The 14,725-nt window shown below is 44.9% G+C and overlaps 1 protein-coding gene across 3 annotated transcripts in view; it reads right to left on the bottom strand.

The window, feature by feature from the left end:
- Positions 1-891: 891 nt before the first annotated feature.
- The window catches only part of TMEM266 (transmembrane protein 266), a 766,234-nt gene continuing 752,400 nt past the window's right edge, over positions 892-14,725 (bottom strand). For all 3 annotated transcript variants that reach the window (XM_086959421.1, XM_086959422.1, XM_086959423.1), the window contains 2 exons: positions 12,963-13,025; positions 892-1,964 (listed from right to left, as the gene is read on the bottom strand). In XM_086959421.1, the coding sequence (XP_086815547.1) occupies positions 1,357-1,964; positions 12,963-13,025 (671 nt within the window). In that variant the 3' untranslated portion in view covers positions 892-1,356. The remainder of the gene's footprint in view (positions 1,965-12,962; positions 13,026-14,725) is intronic.

Raw genomic sequence — 14,725 nt, 5'->3', positions numbered from 1 at the left:
AATATCTTTTTCTTCTTGTTATTTCTTCTTTCCACGCGGCATGCGCATAAGGAGGAAAATGCCTCTAAGGATTGTTTTTGTGCAGGAAGTAACTCCTTCCTGCACAAGTAACTCCTTCCTGCACAAAAGCAATCCTACCTGTAACGCATGCACCCTTGCAACATGGTGCAAGGATGCCTGCGTTGATGCTAGGCAGCACACGGTACACTAGCACGGGGTAAATAGTAGATTACGCATTTCTGCTCTCTCCCTGTCATGCAATGCAGCGTGGCAAGTTGTTTTGCTATGTTGCATGACTTCATAGTAAATCTCCCCCATAATTTATCTTTTTGAATGTGTCTGTGCCTTGAAAGATCGTCTTAGACCACATTGCTCTCTGGACCATATAAAAGCGGCCTTACTCAGACACAAAAATAATTTCGTATTTTTATTTTGCTGGGTCTCTAAACCCGGCTTCTCCAACGAGTAGTTGTGAGTAGCTCTCCTGTGTGCAGCCCGTGTAATAAAAGTAGACACTTTTGCTTGTCTGAATTAATGTGTGTAACTGTGTACCTAAATTGAAAAGTGAGCATTTAAGGAGAAAATGGGTGTATTTTCAAAACCCTTCATTTCAAAAATATATATATTTAAAGCTTGTATTTGAACGATAAATCATGCAGTTTTGGGAGACTTATTACTAACAGTATTCCCTTGCACTCGGGGGCATTGCAGCTGTTGCTGGGGTGGCCACTAATCTACTCTTGTCTGAAGGGTACAGCACTGATAATTTTGGTAACTCAGGATGATTTTTGTTGAGCAAAAGTAGCCCTCATTAGTGAAAAGGTCGGAGCCCCTTGCTCTAAATACTGTGTATTGCATACAATTTAATAAAGACACACACAAAAGAAAATGTAACATTGTTCAGATCTCTTTAATTTGCATCATTCAAAGTAATCGCAAAATCGTTTCTAGAGATCAAAAATATTGCAATTTTTGTACAAAGATTTTAGAATTGTCATGTACAAAGGCAATGTAAGAAATCTAGCACAGAGAATGTGTTTTTACCCTGCTGAAGCCTGACCTGATAATGATGGCAAATAATTCAGTTCAGTATAAACGGCGTAAAAACCACAAATTGAAGATTAAGAATCTGTACATATTTGAGGTCGTTACCAAAATTAATTCTGATTCCACTCCTTTCCAAAGCGACAGCTGCACAGTGTGTTGCAGTGCTGGCTCTTAGAATGCATGCAGTTCATGATACCCAACCGATTCACGTCACACAGAAACACATTGTCCAGTCGGTATAGGTACCGCTGTCCACCTTAGTTTTGGTGGACAAGCCAAAGCGCTCATTTTGAGATCCACCAAAGAAAGCTAGGACTCTGGGAACCTGTTTAACTTCTTTTCTTTGGATTCCAAAGACCTGTGTTTCTCGTCAAAGGCTGGGGTGTTTTGTGGGAAGTGAAAGACTGGACTGATGTGAAAGACGTCCACCCCCTCCTGGTTCCTCTTGTTGTAGAGGTTGACTTTGTGCTCCAGCACAGGGCTGACTTTGGAGGATCCGGCTGGAGAAGGCAGTTTGAAGTTGACTGGATCCAGTACCTTCTGTGTTAAGGAGGAGTCGTCTGACAGAGATGACAGCAGTTCCTTCACTGCCGCGTGGTTGACCCTGTGTCTGACCGGCTCAGTGTCTCCGCCCTTCATGGCTCTGGCACTGGTCAGGGCACAGTACTCTGAAGTCTCCTCCTCACGAGTTGTGCTGCAGTCTGTGGAGGAGCCAAAGTTTTGACTGCTGATGCTCTGGGCTCTAGTTCCAGAGCTTTCTGGAGACCTAGACCCACTGTCAGAGGTGATGCTTGTGGACGTACCGTTCCTCTCTATCCTGGTTGGCACTTCTGCTGAGAAAAGGTCGGACGAGATGTTCGGATGGTGCACATCTATGGCTGCTGTTGTAATGACACATCTGGCAGGGACGACACTTTCTATAAGAAAATAAAAAAACACCAACAGAATTAAAACATGCAAACAGGTCTATAGAAGTTGCAGACATTTTGCTGCATACCAGCTTATTACCACCTGCAAAATCTGGGCATAACCTATTTTTGTATTTAAAATGTTTTGCAGTAATCAGGAACTACAGCTCTGTACAGTCAGTAATATGTAAACGGCTATGACCATATGTACGCATCTTTTTTTGAGGTCGCAAGCGGCCTGATATAACAGCAAAAAAGCATTTTGAAATGTGAAAAAGACAAATTACGATTCAATAGCTTGTTATCAAATTGCAATTTGGTTTTGCGATTCAGTATTTGCAAGGGGAGTGTTTAGGGCATCCCTTCCAACTGCTGATTTGCATTGGTATGTGTTAACTTTTGTGACCAAATTCGTATAAACACACTCGGACTGCGCCACCCCCTCAAACTCCCCGGGCACGACTGGGCTGGGATAGGGACCTCCTGGAGCCGCTGACGGACGATCAGTGGGAGTACACTTGCGCACAAACAGATGCAATTACTGGCAATAGTAGACTACGGCTTATTCACTTAAACATTTTTCACTGCCTGTATCACACACCTGTTAGACTACACAAGTTCCACTTCAGGGACACAGATGAATGTGAGCGATGCGGTCGTGAAGGGGCGGATTTCATCCACCTGCCGTGGAACTGTCCTCGGGTGAATGAGTATTGGGTGCAGGTTTTTAGCGGTGTGACTGAAATGATAGGGGTCCAAATCGCGCCATGCCCACTCGTAGGTCTATTAGGGCTGATTCGAGATATTGATACGATACATAAGAAATTTCTAGCGATGAGCCTGCTATTAGCAAAACGTCAAGTGGCGTGCAGGTGGGGATGAGGACGGGCGCCTAAATTTAAAGACTGGGTGCATACCATGACTACTTGGCAGGAATACACACATTACTATATGGACCTGCTACCTAGTAAGTCCCGTCCGAAAGACATATGGGGACCGCTCACCTCTTAACTTCTTGCACTAGAGACAGATCCGACCGAGGTGAACGGAAATTCTGGTCTAACATTGATACATGGGGCAGTGGAGTTGCACGTAATGTAATGTAATTGTGATTTTCTATAGCGCAGCTATCACTCCAGGGAGCATCTTGGCGCTGTAGCCAGATGGAACAGGCCGGAAAAACTACTCAAGCATCGGGCCCTGCATACTTATACCAAAGCTTTGCACGCAGTGTCCGTAAGATTGAAAATCCAGGTTTTCAAAGCTTTCCTAAATAGGTTCTCAGCGGGGATTTGCCGCAATTGCGGCGGGAGCTTGTTCCACGACCTGGAACCTATCACTCCAAGAGATTTCCCTCCTTCGTGACAAGCACGTCATAGTACCTACAGGCACGCTTCCTCATACACACAGTGAAGCAACTTCCGATCCGTCGAACATATGCGGAAGACCCTTCGGACCGGAGGATCACATAATAGGCCACCTGAGCTTCCTTCCTCCTTTCCTTTATGCTTTTTCACAGTGAATTCGGAACGTACCTGTGTGATTTAGCCCCAAGGGCCACTCGGATATTATGCATGCCAGCCTTGACCACAGTGACTGTACCATATAATGATGTCAGATATTCACTACCTAGGTTGCCTTTATGCATCACTCTACCTGTTAATATTTTTGATACACATTGCATTTTTCTTTTTTACAGTTCACAAGATGGGAATGGACAATCTGCTGGAATGAAACGGGAAGGTGTTCTTCTAAGATTACATGTATCTGCTTTGTCATTGACTGCTTGATTAATATGACACTGATGTACCGTGACGAGTTTCAATTAAAGTTTATCAATAAAAAATTTAAAAAAAATAAATAAACTTTTGTGACCAAATTCCGATTGTAAAACATTAGTATTTTACCAACACCTCGAAGGAGGCGGGAACACATTTGCATATAGGTAAGGGTCCCCAAGGGACCACTGCCCCTTTGAGAATGTTAAAAAAATATATATATTTTTTTAGGAGCAGACATTGGTCCCAAGAACCGCCTATTCTTAAAAAATAAAACTTAAAAGATTATTTTTTTATTTAAAAACCCATCCTGTTCCCCGCTTTCCTTCCTCCTCATGCAGCAGTGCTTTCTGCTTTCAGTCAAAGCAGACAACCAGAGCTGAGTTGATGGGCTCCTGGAGAGACCTGTCACCGGGCCTGGATCGCCATTATGACGGCAGGGGTGGCTCTAGGCTCATGGTGGCCCTGGGCAGGGAGCGTAGGTAGGGGGCCCGGAAGAGTGGGTCCAGGCTGGGCGGAGCGTGGAGGCCAGTGAAGAGGGGGGGGGGGGGGGGTCAGGGTGTTAGGAAGTGGAACAGAGCCGGAGGCCGCCAAATCCCTACCCGGGGCCGCCACGCAAATATGTATCCATCCTCAGAGGATTATTATATTAAGGATATATATTGGTGTGGTGGCCCCTTGGGTTTGGTGGCCCTGTGCAGGTGCACAGCTTGCACATGCCTAAGGCCGCCCCTGATGACGGCACTACAGTTGAGAACCAGTTTTGTTATAAACTGTTGAATTGTCATAGAAAGGAGTTATGACTTTCAGAAACTGAAATAAAGGATAGAGTCTCTCTATGAGAGCCATACCTACAGCAATATTCCCAGCTCTATTTTTACTCCCACAATCTAGCACCATCGGCAAACCTACTTTCCCACTGTTTGTTTCTTTTCTTCTAATTAAAATACAGCGAGGGCTAAGAAACGAACGTACCTTGAATGAGTAAAGTAAGACCAGGGCTGCTGTAGTTATATAATTCTGCAATGTTTTTCCGCATAATTATGGATTTGCCACTGATTCCACATGTTCCAGCATCCGCTGATTCATTTGCAGGTTTTAACAAAAAAACAATAGCTCAAAATAACCAAAAGCTACAAAAAAATGCATCAAAACGTGGCTCCGCCTAATGGCAGAACGTTTTCAAAAGTTAATCGATGACCTTTCATGCTCTAATTACCGTTTTCAAGTGGTAGATTCATACTAATGAGGTGTAGCTTTGCCAAACAGTATTATTAGCTGTTGCAACAGTAAACAAAATAATACTGTCGCAAATTTACAGCATAATTTGTCCTTAATGCATCATTTTTTCCAACGTGTCCCATAATTTGGCTCTCCGCTGTGCATAATTCCAGTAACCTTGGCTAAAATTTGCACAAATACTGCTAGTAGGTTACATAGATAATGGCCTCTCACATGTGTTTAGACCCCTAGATATGATATTTGATAGGTAATTGGATGCTCTGGCCCTTCATCCTCAACACTAAGTCATGTTGCCACCATCCAAGTCTCCTTTCCAAACTACAGGCTTATTTAACATAAGAAGGCAGAGCGAAGACCGCCTCTCCTGCTGTAGGCTTAAGACTAGAAAGGCTATCCTTGTGGGAACCTTTAGAAGATCTTGGGTCTCCTGGAAAGAATTCACAATTGCGCTGCAAAGGTGGAGGCTGCTTTAATTCTCCCAGACATCATTCGTCGTACACCACAGAGACGTCACTGGCTTCTAGTTGCCACACGTGTGAAATTCCACACCCTGCCGCAGGCCTGATTGAAAGTTTAAACACCCAGTAGACCTTTGAGTTCATAGGATAAAGGATGGCTGGAGGTCGATGGATAATACAAAGTGGGATTTAAACTGCTGTGTTTTTGGTCAAAATGGTGAACCAGTTTTCACCCGGACACAGTGTGTTTACTAGTTCTTTTTAAGTGTGTCGATACCTGGCCGACCATGGATTTTGGTACCCTAGAAAATCGTTCTTGACTTGCCTAAAACCGTTCCAGATAGGAATGCAGAACGTTAACCTGCAAACATTCGCAAAATGCTTACGCGATCCTTAGTTTCTCATAAGTAATTGTGTATCCCCTCAAACACAAGATGGTTGTTCATACCCGCTCCAATAGCAAGAACATCTGCTGAGGTGGAAAACTGCTACTCTTAAGGCAAAAATATGTCATGCTAATGTAGACATCACCATAATGCTTCTCATGGATACTTCTAATTGCATATTCCTTACGTTAAAATATTCCAAAGGTGCCACATTGGATCCGGTTATTTATCATAGCAGAGCTGCTGTGTCCTGCTAGGTGGTCATGTGCAGTTCCACGTTGGCTCCATACTGCCCTGGAAGTGAAAAAGTGGAGCCATATATAAGCGCCATTCCGGTGCGCTGATGTCAGTCATTTCTTTCCGTGCCTTCTGACGCGGATGTCGACCTATGCTCCCAAATTGTTGGGTATTTCAAAGACTTGCAAACTTCACAGTACTCCGGAACAACATTCTCACTGAAAATGACAGGAATCAAGCTGTGCCTTGACAGCTGGACTCAGATGTTGGTCACGCACTTGCTCGACATGTTTTGGCGCCAGGGCTCAGGACACTAAAGTAAGACCTGTGATAAGTGCACCCATATGCACCAAAAGTAGATTCGAGACTTGGAGGTGAAACTTTGTCACTGAGCATAAGTTGAGGTTATGTCCTTTGTGCTGATCCGCTCCAAGTCACAGGCCTGGATTCAGAGCCGGTCAAGGTTCCACGCCTACGACCATTCCACTTACCACACAAAATCTTCCAGTAAGTACAAATAGAAGCATAAAATAGTGAAGCAGGGCTCAACTCCGTCCCGCCACTCTGACTCCAAGGAAAAGGTAAGAGGGATTCAAGATGTAAGTCACCAGTCACTGAGCCGACCTTTCAGCTGGTCCTGAGTAACCTTGGGCCATCATCAACCCTGCATCAGATAGAGTCCTTCAAGGTAGCCATGTTGCAAGTAATACAGGCCCAAATTTATCAAACTCTCATGCAACGTAACGCAGCAAGACACCTAGCGTTGTGTGAAATGGAAAGGGTAGGCATGCTTCAACTTAACATTATATGGCACATTCCTGTCCTCTCGTTGCGCTGGCGCACTTTTAGCTGCCTAACGCCAATGCAGATACCGTTGTGTCATAGGCAGGATTGTTTTGGTGCATGGAGCGACACCTTCCTGCACAAAAATACCCTCAGAGACTTTTTCCTCTTTCTATGTGTGCTGCACACTTAGAATGAGGAAAAAACAAGGAGAAATAAAGATATTTCTCCTCGTAATGCCTACCCTAGCAAGACGTAGCATTTTGATGCATTCCCAGGTCTACCACTCTTTAGTAAATTGGGAAATGTGCCAAAATCTATGGATGGATGCGCGGGAATACCCACACTCCATCCACGGAACCCCTTCTTAATGCAGAATAGCGCAAGGCAGCAACTTTCGCTGCCTTGCGTTACTCAAGATTTACCAAGGTGGCTTTGCGTTGCTTAGTAAATCTGACTTTAGTATTGCGTTGCCCTTGCGTTACCTTGCCTGGCGGGAGGGAAATGCAACACTATGATAAATCTGCCCAATACAGTGTGCTTCTGGCTTACTGAGATGCGCCTCCGGGCTCCATGGACCCGCAGGGCCTCCAGTTGGATTACCTTCGGATCTGTTACCAGGCCCTTCCTGACTTAGGTGCAGACTTCTACTCCAACCCCACTATCAACACAGCTCCCACCACCCCAAAGCCAGTGCTTATGCTGCCAGAGGATGATTTACTGCTGATCCCATGCTGGAGCAGTACCTCAGAGGGAAGGCATGCACCCTGTACCCCACAGGGTTGCCCCTCCGCCTTCTAGACTAAAGAGGACTGGCTTATGCACTTTGCCCCATTGTCTGATAACCAATGCAGGACAACAGAAGACTGGGGCTGCCACTAGGGCTATCTGATGCCTTAGACCACATTGCAGCCAGCAACATTTAAATACCCTGTGTGAGGTGAGTTAAGTGCTCCCCAGCACTGCTCATGGAAACATCGCCTGGGCTTCTCGCTCAAAATCCTGTGAGATTACCAGGAGCAAAAGATTTGGCAGCTATCTTGTGGGGACCTGGGCCCTAAAAGGCAGCTTTCCAACCACCGGCGGTAGCAGCAAGTTGGTGCGGTACTTGATGGTGATTTTCTACAAGACCGAAATACCACAGTAGACCTTCAGGAGACCTTGTGGAGAAGAGAGATGTTTCCACTAGAAATGCAGTCCAATAGAGGATCCTGCTTGTTGGAGTCAGGGGAACTGACATGTAGGGATTCCTTATATTCATTCTTTTTAAGTATGTTATTACTAGTGTTCGTGACATTGCCCTGTGATACATTTTATTTGCGAGACCTCTAACCTTAAGAGATATGGGCGGGTGTCCTGCGCTTTGGACAATACTTATTTTTAGATTTAACTGTGGTGACATTTCTTGAACAAAACCACCAAAGATGTCATGTTCCGACCCCTGGTGACTACTTTTTGTCACAGGGAATTAGAGGATATTTTGCGGCCTGCACAGAGAATTTTAGTTAGAGGTCTAATAGGTGCCCCTTGCCTAACCATCAAAGTATTTGTGATACTTAACACCTAATGAACTGCAGTTTGCAACCAGAAAAGACATTGATGTGCAACACCCAAGTTGCTGAGATTGGTGAAATGAAGGCTTGTGGGCAGGTTTGATGTTGAGTTTAGGTTTGGTAGAGGCACAGTGTTCCTGTGATCTTTGGAATGTAAGTAACTATTATTAGTTTTTACAGGACTTCAGCGTAGCCTAATTCCCTGATTTCCCCAACTCCAAAACCCAAAAGCCAGGTATGCAGAAGAGTAAGGGCATTTTTATTGTACCTCCCTCTGTGGTCCATTTTAACCAGGATTCTAGTAGGAGCATCTATAATATCCATAGTAAAACATATCTGATAGCTCTACCTCTACCATCCGGGAGGCATCAGTGACTAGATCTTTTGTTTAACAGGATCTCCTCCCTGATGTCCTCTTTCTATCTCCCTCCACCAGAATCTTATTGTGGTTGCCATTTGATTTTTTCCCTTGGCTACTGTCGCATGGTAAGGGCAGGAAGTTGTACCATTCTACTACTGTGTAAGCATCTTGTCCTCACAGTCGGATCCCAAACCGATGTTGGTCTAGGCCCACCCGATGTTGCGCTATAAACTTAAAAAAGTGAAACCGACTCTAATCCTGTGCCCTGCTGCATCACAGCAATCAGCAGAAGCTCCACTATCTTCTTGGTTTTCACTCTGACACTGTACCACAGCAGGGTGCATCCCATTGTGTTGATGATGATAGTGGTGAGGGGAATGGTTTGATTTCCCCCTCATTCATTTATGGTGCCTTATACCTTGATTTACACAATGATGTGGACACACCTCTTCTGAGATTAGTTGATTTGCTACATGGGCCACCAACAGAAGAGACTGCCTCATTCGCAGTGGTGGTCCGGAGGGACTGAGGCACTAACATTACAGTCACCCTCAGTTAAGACTAAAACAAATGCCATCTGAACGCTTACTTCCATTTAAGGATGCCCTCACAGATACTTTGATGGCTACCTGTTCAAATCCATGTTCTTGCCAGCCTGTGAGCAGGCAGCTGTCCAGACATTGTAGACTGGCACCCGGTGACCCGGATTTTCTCACCAAGCACCCCACTCCAGACAGTGATACTGTGCAGGCCTCGACCATAAAAGTGAATTCTAATTAATTCCCACCACAACTGTGGATAGAGAATCTAAAAGGACTGATGCATTTGGCAAACATTTGTTTTCTTCAGCCAGTCTGGCATTACGGCGGATATATCCAGTTCCTTTGGAACAGGGCAAGTGAGATCTTGCTGAACGATCCTAGGGTCTCTTTGGCATAGAAGTTACATGAGATAAGAAGATGCTAGTCTCCAGTGGAGGGCTGGCTCCTCGTCAATCTACTGGAGCTGGACCCAGCTATTCATCTGGCCCTGTAGCCCTTCCTAAATTCATCACGAGGAGGCTAGTGTAGGTTCTCACAGACGCCACAGGCATGTGGTACTGCAAGAAGCAGGGCGAGTGGGGTCTTAGATCCTGTGCTCGGAGGCTTCTTGCCTCTAGAAGTGGCTGGAATTTCAGGTCATCATTCTTGTCACCAACCACATGGCAGGGTTCAAGAATTGCAGAGTGTGCAAACCTAGAAGATTTTTTCTGGCAGATCATGAATGTCATCTACATATTGAGGCGGGACAAGGTATCTTCCCAATGTGGCGCAATCTTTTCGCAACCATTGAGAATGCACAGTGTTGACAATTTTGAAAATCAGAGTTTCTTCAAGAATACTCGTTAGGAGACACAATTCTGTGGAATGAAACAAAGGACTCCTTTATGCCTTCCTGCCACTTCTCCTGCCTGAGTTCTGAAGAAGATCAAGAACGACTGTGCCCAAGTCACCCTGGTGTCCCCAGATTGGGCCAGGAGAGTATTTTGCCTGGACCCCGTGAGCATACACATCTGTCCTCCAATTAGACTGTAATTTCAGGAGGATCTCCTGTTTCAGTGACAGGACAGGGTCCTCCAACTGAATCTTTGCAGCTTGCACCTCCATGAGTGAGAGGATACTAGTCAGCACATTTGGCCTTTCTATGTGTACCTGACAACTGTCCTTGTTCAATTCTTCTATTGTGATTAGATTTATTAATGGTTTGACACGTTTTCCCCCAAATTGTTTGTGATGCTACAGCAGAATTGTACCTTGGTTTTCACATTTCTCATGTATATGCCTTTAGAACTGATGCATAGCTGTTCGCCAAATCTCCTGATTATGAAGACTTTCTTAATTGTTCCTTCGGTTAGGCCCCATAAGTGTTTTAAGCTTTTACATAGACAGTAGTACAGAGAATAGAGTGTAATATCAGCTTTTTCGAGTTCTCTGGAGCAAAGAAAAGAAAGATTGTGCAGAAGCGGACCATGTCGAGATGGATCATCCTCTGCATTAAGATCTGCTACATACTGGCCAAGAATCAGCCCTTGGACGGTTTGAAGGCCCATTACATTACATCTAAGGCTGGTACCTCTGCGTTAGAGCGAGGGGTGCCCGTCTTTGACGTTTGCCGGACATGTGAATGGTGCAGCCTACATTATTTCAATCTCCTGTTGTTATGCGGTTTCTTAGTGGGTTACACTATATGTTTCTTCCTTTTCCTTTCATTATGTCCCAATGGATCTTTACTTTGGTCCTCCCATTCCTCATGTGTAAGCCTTTTGAGCCCCTTCTCAGTTGTTCTCTCAGGCTCCTTACCCTCAAGACAGTCTTTCTTGTCACTATCAAATCAGCACGATGGGTCAGCGAGCTACAGGCTTTTTCTGTTAACCCGCCTTATGCCCTGTTCTACCCCACAAGCCAGCCCTTGGGACTTGAGCTCTCTTCCTTCCATAGGTTGTGACTCCATTTCATGTATGGCAGACCATCACCCTTCTGGATTTATTGCTTCACCTCTTCCCCTCTAAGGAGGAGGAAAGGATTCACTTGTTGGACCTGAAAAGAGCATTCATTATACCAGAGACCACCGGGTGGATTTCATCTCTTTATCAGGTTCGTAAGAGTGAAAAAATGGAGAGATGTGCAGAAAAGGATTATCTTGTGCTGGACCGTGCTCTGCATTAGGATCTGCTACACACGGTACAAAAAGCAGTCTCCTGAAGGCTTGGAGGCTCAGTCTACCAGAGCCAAAGCTGCTACTACTACATTGGCCTGTGGGGGGCTTTTGCTGGATATCTGCCAAGCCACAACATGAGCATCACTCCACACGTTCACGGGGTGCTATTGTCTAGACAGCCAGGTCCACCGTGAAGGGCATTTCCCCCGCTGGGTCCTTCAGGACTTTCTGATTTGAGCCAGTTCATGGACCGACCACTTAGGAGGTATTGCTTGGGCATCTATTCAAAAGGTGAGAAATCTACAATTAGAAGACTCTATCAGAGGAATAAGTTACTAACCGTTAGTAATGCTCTTTCTGGTAGATTCTCTATCAAAACACAGATTCCCCAGCAACCCTTCCACCTCCCCATTCCCTAATCTGGCATCTTCACATAAAAAGATCGCAATCTAGGAATCTGCACACTGGTCACAGTTAATCTGTTTGGTTTTTTGCCTGCAGACGTGGAAGTGTAAAGAAATAAACTGATGTCAGCACGCATGGCTAGGGCCCAATGAATAAATTGCTTATCTTTGGTAATCCTCTTTCTGGTAAGGTAAGTAACTTATTCTTCTGATAGAGACTTCTAACCGCATGTTTCACCCCTTTTGAATACATGGCATAAGACTGAATCCACATGTCACATTTGTGCTTAACAACGTTGATGCCGAGCTGCCATTGTCACTTGCCTCCATGCAGTAGTATAGCTGAAAAAATGTCCAGATCTAGTCTGATGCCTGGGAAAGCATTCAAAAGTTGAGGAGTCTGCGGTTAGAGTCTATACCAGAAAGAGTGTTACTAAAGGTAAATAACGTATTCATTTAGATCACCCTCAAAATATTGTAATATTAATGGAAAATCACTGTTAAATCATCACTAGGGTGTTATACAACCCCATCCTGCAAACTCTTTGATGCCAACCATTGCTGCTTTACACAATCCCCATAGCTGACCATGCATTCCATTTAACTTTTTTTTCTCTCAAGGGAACCTGCAGTACCTTTTGAGTATGACTAAAAACCCACTCGCTAGGATTCCCAGTCCTGTGCTGTTGGGGTAATCCTTTCCCTTCCCTAACTGTACTTGTGGCGCCTGCAAGAACAACCACCTTTACCTTTGGTACCTGACCTGGAAGCAACACAAACTATACCTGTAACAAATATCCTATATAACAACTAAACAATACCTGTGAGCGCCACCCATCAGCTGCACCTATGGTAGCTGTGAGCACTATCATCTGCACCTGGGGTACATGTGAGCATTGACTACTGTACTTTCAGCACTTACAAGTACCACCAACTGTACTTACGACACATCTGCGTACCATTCAAAACTACGTAATTGCATGGGGGATGCATGGTGAAACCACACGCATCATACATTGATAAACACAAATTCATATACATCCATTCTTAGACTCCTCAAGAGTTGAGGTTTGTTCATATTTCATATCTATTGATTCATTCAACCTACCGCTGCTGGGTTCATTGTAATACTGGCTCATGTAGTTGTTCATATCATCTCTGACAAAGGTCTCTGGAAAAAAACACAACCGTTGTAAAAGCTTGGTAAGCCATAACTCTAAAGTTAAGACAGTAGAGAACACAGAAAAAAATATGAAACCTGACAAAATAGAGTGGTTTTCTTTCCCAACTCCTGGCCTGAAACAGAAGGTTGAACAGACCAGTGAACTAAACAAACTCAAAAAGTGAAATTGCTATGTTCACATGGACTTAGCAGGATTAATTTCAGTTGGACGGCAGTGAAGTGGTGCAGGGCGGTAGAGGTATAGTGCTTTTGCGAGAGGTTAAGTTGTCTTGGGCGAGGCAGTGTAGTCCTGGAAGAAGATAGTGTAAGGATGTGAGGGTGGAAGGTTTTCTTCTGCAAGAGGTAGAGCGCTTCTGTGAGTGGCAATGTTGTGCTGGACAAGGCAGTTTAGTCCTGGAAGTTGATAGTGTAGTGGTGTAGAGTGGTAGTGGTTTTCTGTAAGAGGTATAGCACGTCTGTGGGTGGTAGTGTTGTCTTTGGCGAGGCATTGCAGTCCTGGAAGATGATAGTGTGTTAATGCAGGGGTGGTATTTTAGTAGTGGGGGGTATTCCGGTGCTGAAGGTAGATATAGAGATAGTATGATGGTAGGTGGTGGTAGTGTAGAGGTGCACTGCAGTGATGTGGGGTTGTAAAACAATATTGTGACGTCCCAGCACTTTGGGGTGCAATCATGTGGGGTGGGCTCTTAGGTGGCAATTCAGCAGTCTTTGGGGGAAATTTACAAAAAAGTCACGCAATGCAGCGCAACCCCCGAGGCTACGCTACATTGTGCGACAGGGATGGAGCAGGAAAGCACCATATCTTCAGAGATATGGCTATCTCCTCCCCTTTCCCTTACACCGGTGCTGATTACAGCTGCCCTGCACCATGCACATACCTTAGCGCCACAACGCTAGGGTGTTTGCATGAGTGTAGCATAGGTTTTGTACAGGAAGGGTACCCGACACAAGGGAAAGCTTTTCCCACTTTGTATGTGTGCTGCACAGTGCTGCACGCAAGCAGAGTCGGAAAAGGAAGGAGAAATGAAAGCATTTCTCCTTCCTTGTGCCTACTTCAAAAGGGCACAGTTTTCTGATGATGAACCCTATCTACTGTTATTAGTAAATTGGGTTTAGCGTGCGAACCCTTGGGTGGTTGCATGGGAACGCCCAGGCTCCACCCTTGGCACACCTCCATGGCGCAAAGTAACGCGAAGCAGTGCTATGCGCTGCTTCAAATTACTTTTAAGTTATTTCCAGCGCTAAACAAGTTTAGCGCTGAAAAGTAAATTACAAATAAAAGGCTTTGCGTCACTTTTGTGATGCGAACACAGCGCAAAAGCTTAGTAAATCTCCCCCTAAGAATCATATTGTGGAGGAGCATTGAGTGCTGGTAGGTGATAGTGGGGCCCAGGGTAACGAATTAACTTATTTTTCATACTAAAGGTCTGTTCATGTATGGGGACTTATGGCAAGGTCGAAGAAAGGTAGCGCCACCACAGTAGTCCAGCTCTAAAAAGCAAGGGCATGTAATAGAAAAGCCTGGCGTTGTCACTTTAGCTCAGGGCAGTACATGTATGGGAACGAATGGTCCAATTGACATACGAGTTAGACGTTTGAGAATCTTCCAGGTAGATGTTGAGTAAGAATGTGATTCACAGGGAGCTAGTATCTGGCAATGGATAATTTTCATGTCTCATTTGTATTAC

Source organism: Lissotriton vulgaris, chromosome 2_2 (genome assembly GCF_964263255.1).
Source record: "Lissotriton vulgaris chromosome 2_2, aLisVul1.2, whole genome shotgun sequence".
Lineage (NCBI taxonomy): Eukaryota > Metazoa > Chordata > Amphibia > Caudata > Salamandridae > Lissotriton > Lissotriton vulgaris.
The sequence above is the reverse complement of the archived record's forward strand: the minus strand, read 5'-3'. Positions and strand labels throughout refer to the sequence as shown.